The sequence below is a fragment of the Lissotriton vulgaris genome, chromosome 6 (assembly GCF_964263255.1).
Source record: "Lissotriton vulgaris chromosome 6, aLisVul1.2, whole genome shotgun sequence".
Lineage (NCBI taxonomy): Eukaryota > Metazoa > Chordata > Amphibia > Caudata > Salamandridae > Lissotriton > Lissotriton vulgaris.
This window is the reverse complement of record NC_141694.1, coordinates 1,687,366,883-1,687,386,875: the sequence shown is the minus strand read 5'-3', so window position 1 is coordinate 1,687,386,875 and position 19,993 is coordinate 1,687,366,883. Positions and strand designations below refer to the sequence as shown.

Here is a 19,993-nt window from a genome sequence, read left to right as displayed (position 1 = left end):
GAGTGGCTGAGCTACAGGCACTAACCATAGAAGAACCTTTTTTCCAGCTTCACCAAGACAAAGTACCAACCCAAAATTTCTACCTAAAGTAGTTTCTGCCTTTCATATCAACCAATCCGTTGAGTTACCTGTGTTCTTCCCTCAACCAGATTCAGTAGCAGAAGAAGCTCTACACACTTAAGATGCCAGAAGAGCCCTCTTATACTACATAGAAAGAACAAAGTCAATCTGGAAGACTAAACAACTCTTTGTTGCTTTTGCTCCACCTCACAAGGGCAATCCTATTTCCAAATCCGGTATTGCCAAGTGGATTGTTAAATGTATTCACACTTGTTATGCAAAAGCAAAGAGAACTTTAACAATACACTTGAGAGCGCATTCCACTCGCAAAATAGGGGGCTCTTTTGGCTTTCTTAGGAAACATTCCCATAGTTGACATTTGAAAGGCTGCATTATGGTTTACACCACACACATTCACCAAGCACTATTGTGTAGATGTGTTAACAAAACAACAAGCTAATGTAGGCCAGGCAATCCTTAGAACACTCTTTCAGACAACTGCAACCGCTACAGGTTAGCCACCGCTTTGGGAGAATACTGCTGTATAGTCTATGCAAAGCATATGATCTACAACTCACATGCCTCAAACGGATAATGGTACTTACCAAGTAAGCATCTGTTCTTGGCATGTAGAGCTGTAGATTCACATGCACCCACCTGCCTTCCCAGGTACCTATACCGGTTGCAGTTGTCGCTTACTTTATATACATATGCATGGACATCTCTATTCTATTCTTACTAACCCCATTCTCACCCTCTGCAGGAAGCAATCTAACAATGAACTCGATGCCCATGCACACTTTCACAGAAAGGAGGAGGCACCTATCTTGTGACTGAAAATACTTCTTTGAAGTAAAACAACTTGCAAACATCCAGACACAACACTAGATAGCAGGAGTATGCAAAGCATGTGAATCTACAGCTCTACATGCCAAGAACGAATACTTACTGGGTAAGCAAAATTATCCTTTTGCAAACATGTTGCTAGAGCAGAATGAAATGTTTTAGGCCTTCCCTAACATCACAGTTGATAGCAGAGAAGACAAACGTCTGTTCCACCTACAAAGGTATGTTTGGGATTATGAAGTCAGATTGCCCCACACCATCCCAACCATTTCTGGCACAGTCAGTCAAGTTGGCGCTCTGTTTTATATAATAAATCAGTAAATTGAGCCTGAATTTTAAGACAACTAAATCAATATCTAAACTCTGTGAGCTACTCAAAGCAAAGTATGAATCTTTTGAACCTTTTCGAGTTCCTGTTTGGGATGTACTTTTATGCACTTTTTTGAGAATAAGTCGAACCAATTGATTCCTGCTTTGTGTAGAAAAGTTTAATCAGGTTTGCACTTGATTGCCCATCCTTGTTTTCTAGTATTGAGAATGCCTTGATACCCCTGCTCTGCTTGATCGACAAATGGTAGGAAATTGCTTAAATATGGTGTAGTCAATCTGAGATTTAAATAATTTTATTTTGTGTCCTCATTTGAGCTATACAATAACGGAAGTATCTTTTTATGGTGCACTTGAGGTGAAATTGTAAAATATTGCTTATAGGACACACACCTTTGTGGGAATTCTAGATGCTATAGAAAAGGTTGAAACTGAATAATTGAGACGTACAGTTACTGGTTACAAATCTTGTTTTAACTTCTTAGCTGCTGAACCTTTTCCACCCCAAATAAAGACCCCTTTTTTAATGGTTTGGGAACTTCACACTTGGGCCTTTATAACTTTATTTCCACAAAAGATAACCAGGCTCAATGTGCTTCCTTTTTTTTAAACATCCTGGGGACAAGGTTTGTGCATTCTTCCGAGGGAACTGGGAAAACAGCTCAAATATAGCTAACAATTGGGGTTTTGGGGGAAAGGTGCAGTGCAAGAGCACATTTCTCTTCCTAAAAATGGCATCAGTGAAAGGTTTGCTATCCGGGGAACTACATATTCCCAGCGTTCAGCATCTTCCTGTCACAGGCACTAGGCCCAGCACACAGGCGGTTAGTGTTTTTACCGGGACGAGTGTGGGAACGGTGAGTGGTATGAATGTTGTGGATCCCTGCAGATTCTGGATGTTTCAGTCACAGAAATATGAGGAAGCGGTTTGATTTTAGGCACAATTTCAGATTGTGGGTAAGAAATTGTTTGGGATCCTCGTAAAGTACACCACTCTGGTCTCCCCTGGCTGTCTAGCTTCTAAGATTTCTGGGTCTGGCAGGTTTCCCCGATTGGAGGCTGAGCCCTGGACCAAATTCTGCAGCTACCCCTGTTGCTGATTTCTCCACGTTGCTTTTTGGGGCAAGGAAATGTCATGGAATCTACTCTAGGCACACCTATAATATGGCCTGCCGCAGGTATCTAATTTTCAGACATTTCTGGGTTTAGTGCTTCTCTCTGGGTGGCAGCCGAGCACGGGTCTGAATAGTGCAACCATTCAGCATGGGGAAGTTTTGATTTACCCCACTTTGCCAGACCACATGTCAAAACTACGCCCCCAAAAATCTAAATTTACTCTTGCCTGCCATGGGAAGGATCTGAGCCCCAGGTAGGCAGAAAACTGTTGGTGCTTTAGGGATGGGAGAAAAGATCAACGCCAGGGTGGCTCGCCCCACCCCATTTTATTCCCCTCTAAAATAGAAATAAATTAGCTTGATGTAGTGCACATCCATCAAATATCCTCATAAGGTCCTTGTGAAACAAGGATCTTAAATAGGAATTCAATAATAAAGATCAAATGACTGTGACAAATCAGAAAATTATGTCTGGGATGCGTGTGAATGCAATTGTTTATCAAGAGTACCTGGTCATTTCTGCCTATGCTTTAATGCCCAGGCACATTACTTTTCCAAGAACTAATTGTTGGTGAAATCCACATATTATTAAACTGTACAAAAGTGAAACAATCACGGTGTTCTGGTTTTAGCCACTAGGCTTACTTAAAGGGAGGTACTGATAGAATTGTTCACAAGTGACGTTGATTAGGTTGAGACAAGTAATCATTAAAGGCCAGGTTCATTTATTACATCTTGCTGGAAATGAATTGAGACAAATTAGAGACTTTCAGTGTTTGCTTGTGAGCAGGGTTGTGTGAGTAATTGCCTGTTGCCATGATGCACATTATCCCAAACCTGCATTTGTATAGAGAAAGGCATCATAATTGATATCCTGGACAGCCTCACAAAGTCTTTTCCTCTACAGGTGGCACGATATTGGGAACGTAACTCATAACAAATCGGCAATTGTCATTGAGGTGCTCAAAAAAGAGGACAGCATTCTTTATCACACGGTAAACATTTCTACTTATATTATTTTTTTTCTTTTACGTTTCGTTATTATGAGCTTTGCTGCTCTAGGTTTATAACATTACTAAGCTGACCAGACATTCAAGATGATGAAGAATCACACTGACCAGATAGAACGCCCCCAAATCTTTCTGCCATCTGACTCTTACAACTACTGTTTTTGCTCAGGCTATGCATCAGTATGAACAATCTTCAACCATATGCCTATGTGCTTGATGTCTCTGGTACCTAGAGCTGTCTTATGGCTATGGACACAATAAAATGCTCAGTGAAGTAGACCAAAGACAACCGCTTTAGCACCTTACCAAAAACTCAAAGTAAGTAAATGACACTTTTTTTTTTGCTCTCCTACCTTTGGCAATCGCAGAGAAAACTGTGCTGGAGGAGCTTAAAAAGTTTCACAACTTAATACATAATAATAAAACACCCTTCTTATGAAATATTTGTGGAAATATTAAGTGGGGCTAGATCAGGATCTCCCTTAGAAAGGGATAAGCTGGTTCAACTTTGTACCAAACCCCCACAATTCTAAATAGAGCAAGGGGAACGATGAGTTTGGTGGTCAGGGTACTCACCCACATTTTTTGTACAGCACCCCATCTGTCAAATGCCGAGTAAGCTTTATCGTTTTTAGTATTTGTAAAGGGTGGTATACGGCTGACCTCGATGCACAATGTTGATGTTGGTCTGAATGGTAATTTGATGGATGCCACTGCTTTCCTTCGAGATGTTTCAGCACCTCGCTGTCTTGCATTTAACTGCTGGTTTCCCTTAAACAGTCCTTGTCATTTGAATTCGACAGTGTGAATCCACTGAGAAAAACTAATGGTGGGATCTAAACGCAAACCGCTGTCACTTTATATTGTCCAGTCATCTAGGCACGAAGCCTTAAACTCGCTTGTAACCAGTGTCCCTCGTCTATGATGTGTGGGCCTGTTGTAGAAAACACCCACCTCTTTGTAACCGGTTTCAATGTCCAACCACGATTTATTGGGCGGGAGAGCGTCTGAGATTAGTTTGGTCATTTTTGTGGCAGATAACTCAAGTTGAGTGCCTGAAAGGGGTCCAAGAAAGCACGTTGGATTAGCAGCAAATCAGCAGTATGATATATCCAACAGTTGAGTACAAAGTAAAATACACCGGCTACGCCAGTCCTTCAGGGGCAACAGGAGGCGTCCTTTTCCAAGCATCAGGTCAACATCTCTATATGGGCAGCAAAAGACCCTCAAAAAGCAGTTCAGGTTCAAAACAAGTTGGTTAGTTTCATTGCGGTCTTGGTTGCCTGATGTTGTCCATGCCATCCTTTACTTCATATTATATAAAGCTTCAGTTTTAAATACAGTGTCTCCAAAGTGCTAAAAGTGGTAAAAGGGCAATAGTATGCCTAGTATGAGATTCTAGTTATGCTACTGGTGCCTGTTGAGGATTCTTGAAAGAAAAGTTGAAGGGCAGATGGACAGTCACTCCAAAGTTGATAAGCAGTGTTATTGGCGGAATTTGGCATTTCTTTCAGAACACCGAAGCCTTTCCATGCTCTTACCATGACTAGAGGTGGATCTGCTGGATGAGGAGTTGGTGCTGCTTGATTCTCTGAGGGTACTGGCATAATCCTAGTGCCAGTGGCATTAGTAGCCCTGGGTCGCCTCAGGCAGTATCACTTTATGCAAGTCTTATAGCACTGTCGACTTTGTGACCGTTAATAATGCTATGCACTTTGTTTTTTGTTTTATATTTCAGGATGATATTGAAAATGCAAAGTATATTTCCAGGTTATTTTCTGCAAGGCATGCCTTCTACAAGGAAAATAATATTTTTACTGAGTAAGTAGCCGATCGTTTGCTAATGGGTCTTAAATCTGTGGGTATTTAATTGTTATGCTTCACATTTTTTGTACTTCAATGAAAGTTAGTAGATTAATTTGTTTTACTAACTGTGATGGAAAAAAAATTAGAAACAGATCCAAGTTCTGTCGTTCTACTAGCATGCGACGTCAAAAGCAGACGTTTTTCTATCCGTTTATAAAGCTTTGCTGGTCTAAAAATGCTAAAATGTGTGTACATTTAGACTTTGTTTACCTAATCTGTGTAATTGTTTCTCATTGTTCCTTGTGTCCTTCAACCAAAGGCAATCTTGACTTAGAAGGGTGTGAGTCATAGTGTAATAACAAATTATGTGCAGACTACAAAGAGAATACAGCCTCAAATTATTTTTATGTGTATCATCAGCATGACCAGGCAGCAGACCTGCAACATATATTTTCTACTGTGTTTTGCATAAAGATTGTTGTTGTGGGAGTGTTACAATGTGCATTTCACAAATTGAGCAAGCAGTGGTCTTTCACATGTCTCTATTTTAGGAGCCGTTGAATGAAAGTTCACCACAGTTTGAAAACTCAGTGCTTAGCTTCATTCAATGCTTTTTCTTGGTTTAGTGAATTTTCCTTCAGCCTTTTATGTCTTATTAAGGGAACAGAGAATGGCAAGTGCCCATGCTCCAGTCCAATATATGTTCTTAAATGTACACGAATAACAGCAGTTATGACCATTATGCGGAGCTGGCTCCTGCGCATTTTCACACTTATCTTAAATGTTAGCGAACATAATGCTCAGCGATCATCACTGGTCTCATATGTTAGAATCAAAACCAAGCAGCTTTGCCCAATCCCTGGTGGGTCAACGACATGCACAATAAGAGTGTATCAATTGAAACCTATTGCACAGTTTGATAAAATGAGACTAAACACATGAACAAAACAAATATGAACAGAGGTTTGATGCACATCACGATAATGTGTGTCGGCTTCTAAAAGATGTAACCCTTGATGTGATGTCTGCAAGCACCGTATGTGTTAAATAGAAATAAATCATATAATGCTGTTTGTACCATGGATTCGTCCCTACTGGTTTTACTTTGATGCTAAGATGACCTGTTCTGAGGTGAACTCGCAAAGTAACGTGAATTGGGAGCAAGATTTGACCATGAAACCACTTTGCACTTGGTGATTAAAGGTTTATGACTTGTTACTGTAGGAAGCTTCTCAGGAAAGAACAGCCCATTTTTTCCATGTTATCTACACCGCCTTCTGCTTTAAAATTCTGGGCGCTTTCTACCCATATATTGAAGTGTCCTGGAATGAAGGGATGGTCTTGGGAGGATATCTTGAATTGAGAGGTCCAGAAGATCAGTTTGGAAATATTCAATTAGATTTTTTTGTGAATGGTAGATTATTACGTAGAGGATAACATACACATAATATGAACTATAAAGTTTGTTGCAAATAATGTTGATATTGTGGATTCTGGTCTTGCACCTTTGCCATTGCCTCGATCTTTTTTAAAGATTTTGTAACCATCTGGGAGCATTTTTTAGAGGATTGCCTTTGTAATCGTAGAGGCATTTTCTGTAAGGATGATTAGCTGTGGAGCATGATCAGTAATGATGATGTGAGTATTAGTAACATGGTTAAAAGCAGATCTAGTGTTGAGGAAGGAACCTCTGATGGAAGATGGGGAGGAGAGGCACCCTAAGAATTGAGAGGTGCAGGCCAGTGTTGACTGCTATTGTGTGTGTGCTACACGTGTGTGTGTGTTTACTGCTATACACCATTCGAAAGCATGTAACCATGAACATTGAAAGCAGTGAAGAGGGATTAACAGGCAGGAAGGAATGATGATGGATATAGGGGGAAGATATGTGTTGTTAACTCTGATGAGATGAAATCTGAACCATTGATTTAGGTGAAACCCTGGAGTGAGTCGAATACAGCATCGATAGTTGACAAGTTTCAATGTACCACATTCTTACTGGTACTTTAGAGGTTGCCTGTGAGAAAGTGGTGGGTGCCAGATCGTGCTGAGAAGTAATGTATTTTTAAAGTAGTACCTGACAAGGAGAGGGCTTTCAAGAGAGGGATTTCAGTGTGGCATGTGTGCTAAAATATGAAAGCAGACCTGCTATGGAGATTTGATACTGAAATGTAACTTTGTATTTAGTCTCAGCCTCACTTCCATCACTCACTGCTTACCCGTTCTGTTGTTTTGTATTTAACTTAATTTTTAACCTGGATTCTGAAATAACCAAACCATCCACAGTAAATTCACCAGATAGACTGCTAGTAGACCGCTCCAATGCTCTAAAGCTTCTTTCAAACATACCCATGCAATGTGCAGCTGGCACCCCGGGGTATGTCGCTCTGCTACATGACACTTTTCCAAAGCAACAGTGTCCATCTCTTCAATGTAATTTTTAAATGGCATGCTTTGGAATGGAGTGCATCACATCAATGCAACCATCCTGTAGATTCCTTCTGAAATATTTGACTTCTTTCTGCCACTCTCCCATTAATCAACAAAATAGCTTAGGGATCAAGCATCTGCTTCTGAGATGTGGGCAGTCACAATCTGGAATACCTTGATGGCTGACCCAGAGTACCTTAAATGTAGGTAAAGTGAGTACTATTGATTTAGGAAATAAATCATTTGAGCTGTGTAACACAAACAAAGTACCTGAAGACAGTTGAGTTCATCATATTTGCCTTAAAGTACTGGTAATCTGCAAAATATGAGTAGGTAGGAGCTCTGAGACATGCTGTATGAGAAGGAATAACTTCATGTCAGTTGACGCTGTCTGCATGATTAAGAAAATAAAGGGGAAATAACAAGTGTCGTATATGCACAGAGAACTTATAAGTTGATGAAAGGCCAAACACAGTGGTACAAAACACAGGTGCTTTTAGCCTTCAGGAAACAGGTTTCGGTTGAATAGGATGCAGTTAACTCATCCCTGAGACAACTTACCAGGAGCTCCATATGCCATTGGCTTAGGCCCTTTAACGAGGCACTACATATCATAACCAGTATTTTTAAGTGCTATTGGGCATTTTGGCACTGAAAAAAAGATGGTTGTTACCCAATGCAATGGTCTTTATTTTATTGACATGGCAAGATGAAAAGCTAAGGGGGAACGCAGAGATCGGATTGTGACCATGAGGTCTAACATGGGTTCCTGGAGTGGGTGCATTATTCCTATGATCCAGCAGACCCAGCTGATAATATATCTGGCACAGCAGAACACTCATAGTACTTTCATTCAATGCACAACGCACAAAGGAAAAAAACATTCTCAAATACCTCAAACGAAGTCACAAGAAAACTAGGTCTCCTTTGACAGTTTTTCACATAATTTAGAATAAGACGGGGCTCACTGTTGAGAATGGCGTCCGTAAACAAAACGTTGTCAGCGACAGAAAAGGCCAAGTGCCCTGTAATATGTACTTCGATATACTGTGCCATGAGGAGCGACTCATATTTTTCAAATCATTAGGATGAATCGGGTCGGCAGAATCCACTGGAAAAAATTTTCTTTTAAATTTGAAATGATAAACATCAATGGGAGCTCCTCTACTCACAGCGCTTTAAGTGGAATAAAAATGGTGTGGGTCTCAAAAGAGGCTTGGCCAAAGAAGCAGATCGAGGGATTCTTCACAAGTGGTGTAGCCTCCGTAATTATTGGCATGGCCTAAAACATTTACTTGAAACCTCTTCTGCACACAGCGTGCCACTTGGCGTGTCAATATTTCGAGACTTGAGTACCTCCTTCACACACTTTCTAGTTACAGTAGTCACACATGTGAGTGATCGTTGCTCTGTGCTTTCTGCGGGGAGGCCAAGGACTAGATAAGCATGTATTGGGGACACATTTGTGACAGACGATTTAAGAAACTTGTCTTGCCTCTACACTCGGGTGTATCCCATCCGTGATCACCTTGTCAGACACCTAGAGGCAACTCATTTTTCAGTATGTCCTGTACATCATTTTTGCACAAAACGATAAAAGCCTATATGAAAAAAGAACACCCCTCCTAAGAAATAAGAATATATTTACTATTCTTCATGAACTAAAACTTCTGAAATGTAACAGGGAGGCTTCGCTGATTTTGATTACCTCAATGGTTCGTGTGTAGATTGTCCAGAAAAAGATCAGTGTTTTTTCTAGTGAAGTTAAGGACATAATTATAGAGCCCGGCTGGCCCCTTTTCAATGTGTTTGTAATTACACCCGTTGCTTAAGGCGGGCAGGACCCGCCCCCTTAAAGCCCTGCCACCCGTGAATTGTGACAGATGTTACTGTAACTCAGCAGCGACTAACAGAAGCAGCCATTGGTCTCAGCTGGAGATTTCAAAGCTGACTTGTCCAAAACTGTTCTGAACTAACCCTTACTAACTTGCACCCCAAGGGCAATGTCAGTGGGCTGAAAATAACGCTTTAATTTGATCTTAAAATAAATTAAGAGTTTTAGTTCTAAGGAGTGAAAGACAGAATTGTGTAGAATATTAGAGCATGCCTGTGCCTTACACAAAGGCGTCTTTAAGACCGGGTTCTCGCCTTGCATGCTGCTAAGCCACAGTTCCTCGAGGATGCGGCCACAGCTTCAGTGTGCTCTTTCAGATGTCGAGGCATGCCCTAGACCAACAGATGGTCACATCAAACACGGCAGATGGGGACATCCGACTGCCTGGGTGCACCTGTGATGCTCGCACAAGCTGTGAAGACAGATCAGACTTTTGAACAACTCTTCAAAAACCCATCAGCTCCAGACATTCATTACACCCCCGGGCTGTGAAGCGCCAGCGTTGAGGCTTCGCTGAAACCCACCAACCCTAAACAGCAGGCACCACTTAAAGGCGCCTACCGAATCACACAACAAACACGCACAGAAGCAAACAGCCTCGACGGGTGGTGGAAGAATTACACAGCCACACAGCAGGCAAAACTGCTGAAGAGAAAGGCTACGGTGCAGTAGAGTGAAGATACCAAGAAAAGAATGCAAGAAAGTATTAAGGTTGGAAATGACATGCTGCCTTCCTAAATGCATACAATGTGCATGCGAATGTTGGCAGCTGAATTGCAGGGAAGGCGGCTGGCGGAGTCCTTAAGAGCCTTCAGAGGAGTGGGAGTTGATGTTTTATCCGCCAATCTTAAACTAACAAAGAAGGGGTTAGATCACTGTCTGCTCACACATCTTTACATCGTGCGGAGGCACACTGATATCAAGCAATAGAGACCAAAGATTTCAAACAGATGCCAAATGACTAGTCAGTCAAATAAGTTGCTGGGCAATGACTTCGAACCGACTAACTAGACCTGAGCAAATTTCTAATTATGTGGCCAAAATCTTGAAATTTCGTGACATTGGGCATTGTTCAGGTTTGTCAAACTTTTTAAGCCAGTAGCACCTTTCGTTAAAAAAAATAATAATAAAGGCTCACGAGATTTCAGCAGTAGAGTGATGCACACAGAGATGTTATCTACTTGTGTCATATCTTGCAGACATTTTTACATGAGGTTTGCACGTATGTAAACAAAGTCACAATAGATACTGGCAAACCAGAAATTGTGGATTGAAAGCATAATTTCACGAAATTTGCATCCAATTTTGTGGGGAAACAACCGTTACAACGCAACTATTACAACGGACTACTTTTACAACGCAACTACTACAACGCAGGATCCTTTACAACGAATGCCTTTACAACGCATGACATTACATCGCAGATGCTATTACAACGCATGCCATTACAAGGTAAGTATAGGTAAGTATATCATTTTATTAAAACATTTATATAATTAAAAAACATTTAATTAATTACATATTAAAAATTTAATTACTATTAAAAATAAAAATAATTACAAATAAAAAAGTAATTTAAATAAATTAAATAAATTAATTTAAGTAATTTTAATATTTATTAAAAAAAGTTCTAAAAATAAAAAAAAATACATTTTTACCCCTACACTATCCAGCACTTACCCTACTATTACACCCCCCTGGAGTTAGAATAGTAATTTTTACCCCTACACTATCCAGCACTTACCCTACTATTACACCCCCTGGAGTTAGAATAGTAATTTTTACCCCTACATTATCCAGCACTTACCCTACTATTACACCCCCCTGGAGTTAGAATAGTAATTTTTACCCCTACACTATCCAGCACTTACCCTACTATTACACTCCCCTGGAGTTAGAATAGTAATTTTTACCCCAACATTATCCAGCACTTACCCTACTATTACTCCCCCCTGGAGTTAGAATATTATTTTTAAACACCTACACTATTTTAATATATATATATATATATATATATATATATATATATATATATATATATATATATATATTCTCAACACACAGTTCCCATCCGTGGAGCTGCTACGCAAATGAGGACACTCCAGCCCAGTTTTTCGATCTCCGCTTATAGATTTATTTCCTGCGCACACACACAGCTAACAAGCAAACGCGTTTCGGCGTTGCCGCCTTCGTCAGTGCTCGCCAACGGAATCATTTTTTAGTGTTTAAATAAAGTTAACATTCAAAAAACATCACGTGTTAAAAAATAGTAAACATAAAAGAGGCACACTAAATTCATTTGCATTCGGCAGCCATCTTTGAATGGTTAATTCACCATCCGCATTCTAATGTTTTGCTAAGGATGTTTCCTCATTAACTAGAGTTGCGTTATTTTATATAGCATGTTAAGACTTATATACATTTTTATAATCTCATTTTGGAACACTTTATCCATATTGCTCTTATTGTATATCTGCGGTGTGTTTCCTCGTGTTCCTATGCCTAGTTGAGGATACAGTCTCATTGTTCCAGCCCTGGATGGGCATACTAACCCATTCTTAATGCAGAATGCGTTAGAGAACATTTTAAAGATTGTGCCTCAGGGTATCCTAGTAATTATAGTAAAGTAATTTAAATAAATTAAATAAATTAATTTAAGTAATTTTAATATTTATTAAAAAAAGTTCTAAAAATAAAAAAAATAATACATTTTTACCCCTACACTATCCAGCACTTACCCTACTATTACACCCCCCTGGAGTTAGAATAGTAATTTTTACCCCTACACTATCCAGCACTTACCCTACTATTACACCCCCTGGAGTTAGAATAGTAATTTTTACCCCTACATTATCCAGCACTTACCCTACTATTACACCCCCCTGGAGTTAGAATAGTAATTTTTACCCCTACACTATCCAGCACTTACCCTACTATTACACTCCCCTGGAGTTAGAATAGTAATTTTTACCCCAACATTATCCAGCACTTACCCTACTATTACTCCCCCCTGGAGTTAGAATATTATTTTTAAACACCTACACTATTTAAAAAAAAAAAAAAAATATATATATATATATATATATATATATATATATATATATATATATATATATATATATATATATATATTTACAAATACATTAAAAAAACGTACTTTAATAAATAAAATTAATTACATATTTATTAATTACATTTTTACTTAAAATTATATACTTACCTATACTTACGTTGTAATGGCATGCGTTGTGATAGCATCTGCGATGTAATGTCATGCGTTGTAAAGGCATTCGTTGTAAAGGATCCTGCGTTGTAAAAATTGCGTTGTAATGGTATGCGTTGTTGAAGTATGCGTTGTAACGTCATACATCCAATTTTGTGTAATATACCCCTCAAAATACAATTTCGTATATGCCTGCTCTCCGAACCAAACACACAGAGTACTCTCTATTGAAAGCAGATCGAGGTATACATCAGCAGCACACAAACTTTAAGCCACAAGAAGCTACAATAATTGCAACAACAAAAAATTGTACTGTAATTCAATTGGGATTTTCTTTTGTAAAATAAAACATAATTGACAAAACCATTTGGGTTTTTTTCTAAGAAGTTGGTAAAGTTTAAAAGAAGGGGCAACATGAAATGTATGTTTGTGCACATAGTTTATTTTATGAACAAGAACATCATTCTGAAGTTTTCCATAAAAGAATAACGTTGGTGAGAATATATTTAGAAACACCTGTATCTGTTTTTTGCTGCAGTGCATTGGCATATGGTTTTTCCGGCGTTTATTTCATAGCCGGAGAATTTTCCAAATTCCTCAGCTTTTTTGATTACTATGGGGAATGCCTGGGCCGGGTTCGTTGTGTAGATGAGAATGTCATCGGCATATAATCCGATTTTCTTCTCCCATCCGGAGAAGACAAAAGGCTGAATATTGGTGTCCTCTCTAATAGTCTGGGCGAATGGTTCAACATAGATGTTGAATAGAAGAGGGGAGAGAGGACACCCCTGTCTTGTCCCTCTACTTATTTCAAATGAGTTTGTACGCGTGCCGTTTATTAGTAGGCTAGCTCTCGGGTTTTTATAAAGTAATCCTACTGCTCGGCAAAATTTAGGGTCAAATTGGAACTTCTCCATGACTGCAGTTAAATAGGACCAATTGACCCTGTTGAATGCTTTTGTTGCATCTAGTGTCATTGTGGCGAGAGGCAAATCAAAGGTTGACGCGATATCTATCGGTCCGACTAGATCATAGGTTAAATTCTAATTTAATTTCTAATTTAAAATACTTCTAGAGCGCAGCGTACACCTTGCGGTTTCTTGGCGCTGGGGGGATCAGCAACTGAGGGGGAAAAGACCAGGGAGAGGTGAAGGGGAATTTAAAGGAATTTAAGTGGGGAAGGCCTGGCTGAAGAGGAACGTTTTCAGATCTCTGCGAAAGGAGAGATACTGAGTGGCAGAGCGGAGGTGGTCAGGGAGTGAGTTCCAGAAGGTTGGAGCCAGGGTGGAGAAATTGGCCCCGCCCCACTTTTTGCGAGTGAAGCGAGGGATCTGGAGGAGAGACTTGGAGGAAGACCGAAGTTCTCTTGCAGGTACATAAGACGTGATTAGTGAGGAGATGAAGGCGGGGGCAGTGCCCTGGCGGGCCTGAAAGACCATGCAGCCGATCTTGAATAGGGCCCGTTCCTTTATAGGGAGCCAGTGAAGCTCCCTGAGAAGAGGGGTAGAGTGGTGATATCGAGGGAGGCCGTACACCAGCCGGGCTGCTTGGTTCTGGACGGTCTGGAGTCTACGCAAACTGTACGCGGGGATACCGTGGTAAAGAGCGTTTGCGTAGTCCAGTTTCGATATCACAAGTGCGGCCATGATGATCTTAAGTGCCTGGGGGGAAAAGAAGCGGGAGACAGTGCGAATAGTGCGGAGAGAGAGGAAGCAAGAGGACACCACGGAACTGACTTGTGAGTGGAGGGTGAGTTGGCTGTTTAATTTGACACCAAGTGTTTTGACCGTGGTGGAAGGGGTCGGTGCAGAGCCAAGAGAGGGGGGCCAGAAGAGAGAGTTCCAGGGACTGGACGAATCACCAGTGAGAACCAACTCGGTTTTATCCGGGTTCAGCTTAAGGTGGTTGTGGTTCATCCAGTCCCTGATGAATGTCATAGTTGACTGGAAGTTAGAGACCGAGAGAGGAGAGGGGGACAGATCAAAGATGAGCTGGAGGTCATCCGCGTAATTATAGACGGTGACCTCTAGCTGCTGTAGTGCAAAGATGAGAGGAAAGATATAGAGGTTGAAAAGTAAGGGGGAGAGAGAGGATCCCTGGGGAACACCACAGGTGACAGGGAGGGGAGTGGCCGTGAAGTCGCCTAGTCGGACTGCCTGAGTGCGTTCCCTCAGAAAGGAGGAGAGCCAGATCAAAGCTGATCCCCCGATGCCGGCCGCCTTGACACGGGTAAGTAAGATGGTGTGGTCCACCGTGTCAAAGGCGGCGGAGAGATCCAGGAGGACCAGGGCCTGGTGTTTGTTTTCATCCATACCCTTTCTGAGTTTGTCCATGACTGAGACCACGACTGATTCGGTCGAATGCCTGGGACGGAACCCGGCTTGGCGGGATGCCAGACCCCCATTTACCTCAACATGGGCGCTGAGCACCGCGGTAACGTGGCGTTCCATCACCTTGCCCAGAAAGGGTAGCAGGGAGATGGGGCGATAGTTGGCCGAGGTAGAAGGGTCAGCGCCAGGTTTTTTCAGGATGGGCACTATGGTGGCTGCCTTGAGCGCAGAGGGCACTACGCCCTGTGCCAAGGAGCTGTTGAGGAAGGCAATGGGGGGGTCAGGGCAGCTGGAGTAGATTTGCTGCAGGACTCGTGCTGGGCAGACGTCCGCGGGAGACCCCGACTTCACTTTAGGGAGTATCTCCAGAAAAGAGTCCTGAGTGAGGGGGGGGATGGAGGTAAGAGGGTGGGGGAGGGGAGGGGGGGAGGGATCGACGAAGGCAGAAGAGGGTGGAGGGATGTTGAGCTTGATGGTCGCTATTTTGTCTAAGAAATAAGTGTTGAGCTGGTCGCAAAGGGGCTGGGAGGGAGGGATATTGGGCGAGGTTCGGTCTGAGAATGCCAGGTCATTCACTATGCTGAAGATTTCCCTGGGTTTATTTTCAGCAGAAGTGATTTTAGACGAGAAGTAGGTGGTCTTAGCGGCCAGGATTGCTGTTTTGTATTTGTCCAGTGCTGATATGAAGTGGGTTTTTGATGAGGGATTGTAATTTTTCCTCCATTGCCTCTCTGCCCGTCGGGCGCTCAGTTTGAGATCTTTTAGGTGGTCATTGAACCATCTATTAGAGTCCTTTGGTCGGCGGATGGAAATACGACGTAGGGGCGCCACAGAGTCGCAGCCTTCAACCAGCCAGGTGTTAATGGCCTTGGCTTGAGAGGTAGATGGTAGGCCAACAAGAGTAGGGGTAGAGTCGCGGAGCATGGAGGTCAAGGAGGGGTAATCCAGTCTATTCCAGTTCCGTGCCCAGGTGTTTTTGGCATGCGGAGTTTTAGACATCACGTTACGGGGAATAGAGAAGGAAATGAGGGCATGGTCGGACCATGGGCACGGCGAGACGGTGGCCGAGGCCACGGGGAGGTTGAGGGACCAGACCTGGTCCAATGTGTGCCCATGGGAATGAGTGGGGACGGATATGTGCGACACGAAATTAAGGGACGAAAGGCAATCTGTAAATTCTTTTGATGCTGAGCACTCGTGCGGGTCAGAGGGCCAGTAATTGAAGTCCCCTAGCACCAAGACCGAGGCGTAGTTGACCACCAAGTTGGCCAGCAGGTCTTGAAAGGACGGCAAGAATGCGGGCGAGGGCTGGGGAGGCCGGTACATTAATAGGCAGGTAAATCCGCCAGTTGTCGACCTCTAATAAACCCTTTTTGATCCTGGTGGATGATTGTACCAATCTCGCTTCCCAAACGTGCAGCCAAAACAGTTGAAAAGATCTTGTAATCAATATTGAGAAGCAAGATTGGACGGTATGATCCACAGTCAGCAGGGTCTTTGCCTGTTTTTAGGATTAAGGTGATATTTGCCTCTCCCCAAGAACTGGGTGGTGCCTCCCGCCTTAGTAAGATGTTATTAAAGAGATTGGTTAGTGTCGGGGTAAGAGTTTGATTAAGCACTCGGTATACCTCACCCGGGATACTATCTGGTCCTGCAGCCTTTCCCAATTTTAGATGTGTAATGACTTTTTCAACCTCCGCCTCGGTAATTTCTTTCTCTAGGTTTTCACTCTCTGCCACAGACAACTTAGGAAGATTCACCTTATCCAGCCACTCCGTTCTTTCCCTAATATTAACGTTGGTCGCGTCTGTATATATATTTTGAAAGAAGGCGCTGAAGGCTTCGCCTATTTCAAGATCTGTATTTCTTCTATCGACTTCCCCTACTAGCCTCACTTCTTTAATATGGTTCCTTGACTGGTCGGCTTTTATTTTCCAGGCCAGGAGCTTCCCTGCCGATTCGCCATATTCAAAATGAGAGAGCTTACTGGCCTGCCATCGTTTACTCAGTCTCTCCTGCAATAATATATTTAATTTGTCTCTTAGCTCCCTTTTCTTTTCCAGATTCCCCGGTGGCTCTGGGTCTGCTGACTCTAATAGGGTCAAGTCTTGCTCTATTTTTGATATCCCCTCTTTATATTTCTTTTTTCTATAGGATGCCCGGTTAGTAATATGTCCCCTTATATATGCTTTCCAAGACTCCCACACATTAACCAGGGAGGCAGACTCTAAGTTCCACTCCAAAAAAGAAATGGTTTCAGATATAAGAAGTTCTTTCTTCTTCTTCCAGTAGAATGGAGCGGTCAAAAGACCAAGAAGCGTGGGTGGGCCGCTTATCTAACGTTATAGAAAAAGTAATGGCAGAATGGTCGGAGATGTGCTGGGGTAAATATGTTAAGTTTTCTATGGAGTCTTTCATGGAAAAGCTAAATAAGGCATAGTCGATGCGTGATTTATGTTTATATTTATGGTTGTGGAAAGAGACACCCAAAGTTTTCCCGGCTCTTTGTCTCCACAAATCGACCATCCCCAGGTTAGACATAGCGTAGACAAGAGTGTCTCTCATTTTATTGTTTACTACAGCTCTCGAACTAGAGGATTTATCTAATTTAGGATCTAACACTAAATTAAAATCACCCATCCATATTATTGGGTCTGTAACTGTGATCAAGTGGTTTTGTAGTGTGATTAAGTAGGAAGGATCGTCCTGGTTAGGACCATAATATCCCACCAGGGTAAATCGCCTCTCAACAAGCTGGACATTGGCTATCAGCCATCTTCCACTCGAATCCGTCCTCCAATCTGCTATCTGTGCCCTAGCTCCCTTTTTGAAAATAACAGCTATTCCACGGATGTTAGCGTTGTGATCCGTACTTATAAATTTATCCACCCATTTTAAATTTTTCATTATGTCTGTAAACTCTTGTTTGTTTAGGTGAGTCTCCTGTAATGTTATGACCTGCGCGGGGGAGTCTCAAAGATATTGCATAATTTTATGTCTCCTTCCTCGCACACGCAGGCCATTAACATTCCATGATAAAAATTTAATGTCACTCATTTTGCTTTATCCTTTGGCCGTTCTGCCTCTCCCATAATGCTATCTCTGCTACTGTCTGTCTATTATAATATGTGTCAGCCAGCTTGGCTCTGTGTTTCCCCCCGGACTCGATAACATTTAGTGAATTTATCTTTTGCTTTATGAGGATTTTTTTGTGCTTTCACCCCCCCCCCTCCCTTAGAAACCCCCCCCTACTTACTCTGGTCTGTTGACTCGCCAGGTTGACGTCACCGACGTAGCCCCCTCTGATGCCCTTATTTGTTAAATGGTCGACACAATTTATTTAGGTAAATATCATAGTTGTTATTTTTTTTTTTTTTTTTTTTTTGGGTGATGAACCCAATCTCCTAGCGGAGGATAGAAGAGGGAAAGAGAGGTGGTAGTGGAAAAAAAAGAGAGAGGAAAAAATATATATATATATTTCCCGTGACCCTATGCTATTTAATATTACACCTCTTTTATTTTGTTGTGTATATTTTTCCCATTTTATTTTATTTATTTATTATTTTATCTGTTTTTTTCTCTCCTTTTTTTTTTCTCTCTCAAGGTAATTATTGACAGCTCCCTTGTTTCTACTTTCCTATTTTCATGCAGAGTTAAGCTACTGTTCCCCTTTTTTTTTGTGAATATTATCCTATTTCTTGGTTTCTTAATTGAACGCATTTTTTTATAATTTTTATAATTTATTTTCTTCTCTCATTCATTTATAGATTTTTTTTTTTTTTTTAAAAATTTTTTAATCTAGGGCTTGGTTGAATTGGCATACTATCTCAGATGGTTCGAGAAAACTCGCTGATGGATACCAATAGTTCATCTGCCTCTAGAGGAGTCTTAATATTGTACATTTTGTTGTTAAACATAATCTTCAGAAATGCTGGGAATCGCATCTGTACAGTGGCACCTAAAGCTCTGAACTTTTCCATTCGTTGGCCTAGTTCCCACTGCCTATCCAGTGTGGTCTTAGATAAATCTGATCTCACATCGAAGGAGAAGTCAGAAGTCTTCAGTGACTTGGCTTTTAGTGCTAAATTTAGTATCTTTTCCTTTATCGCATATGTTAGAAAGTTGATAAGTATCTTTCTGGGTTTATTCCTCCCAGGATTCAAACGGAAGGGGTCTCGATGGATCCTTTGTATGTTTGATTCCAATTCTTCTGCTGACTCCTCTAGATTGAGAGTCTCCTTTAACAAAGAGACCACATATTTCTTTATTTCACTTCCTTCTTTTCCTTCCGGAATTTTTAGTAGTCTAATATTGTTTCTTCTTGAATAGTTTTCCAGGGACTCGACTCTGTCTTTTACAGAGTCTCCTTCTCTGCGTAGCGACTGAATTCTAGTTTCTGCATGGTCCAGTTTAGCTTTGAGTTCGCATACGGTGCTCTCTAAACATCCGGTCCTCTCAGAGACCCCATCTACTTTCGTCTCTAGGTTTTCGCACATAGCACGAATCTCTGATTGATTTTGCCTAGATTCGGCAAAACTCTTCTTGGCTTCTGCAAAACCAGTTTTGATCTCTTCTCTCATATTAAGAAGTAAGTGTTGGAGAGTGCTCTCACCATCTCCGTTATTGGCCCCGGGAAGTAGAATTGTGTCTCCTCCTCCACTTGAGGCTTCTGGGTTTTCTAAATTAACCTGCAGGGAGTCTGATATGATCTCTGTGACTGTGTTCAAGTCAGTGCTCAGATCTCTTGTAGCAACATTCATATCTATCTTGTTGGCCTGTTCCATTTCACCCACTTCTGGAAGCTTGGTGTGACAAAATATACCTGATGGACTTAGCATACAGGAGGGTTCGTCTGGGGTAGATATACTTTGTTCGACCGTCAAATTTTGAGGGCCTAGAGATTCTTGATTGATATTTAGGATCTGAGGTAGGATCTTGAAGTACGACCTCAA

General features: G+C 41.5%; 1 protein-coding gene across 1 annotated transcript in view; it reads left to right on the top strand.

The window, feature by feature from the left end:
- PTPN14 (protein tyrosine phosphatase non-receptor type 14) overlaps window positions 1-19,993 on the top strand; it is a 496,593-nt gene that overhangs the window by 384,957 nt on the left and 91,643 nt on the right. The window contains exons 9-10 of the mRNA XM_086927897.1: window positions 3,256-3,343; window positions 5,097-5,179. Coding sequence (XP_086784023.1) covers window positions 3,256-3,343; window positions 5,097-5,179 — 171 coding nt within the window. The remainder of the gene's footprint in view (window positions 1-3,255; window positions 3,344-5,096; window positions 5,180-19,993) is intronic.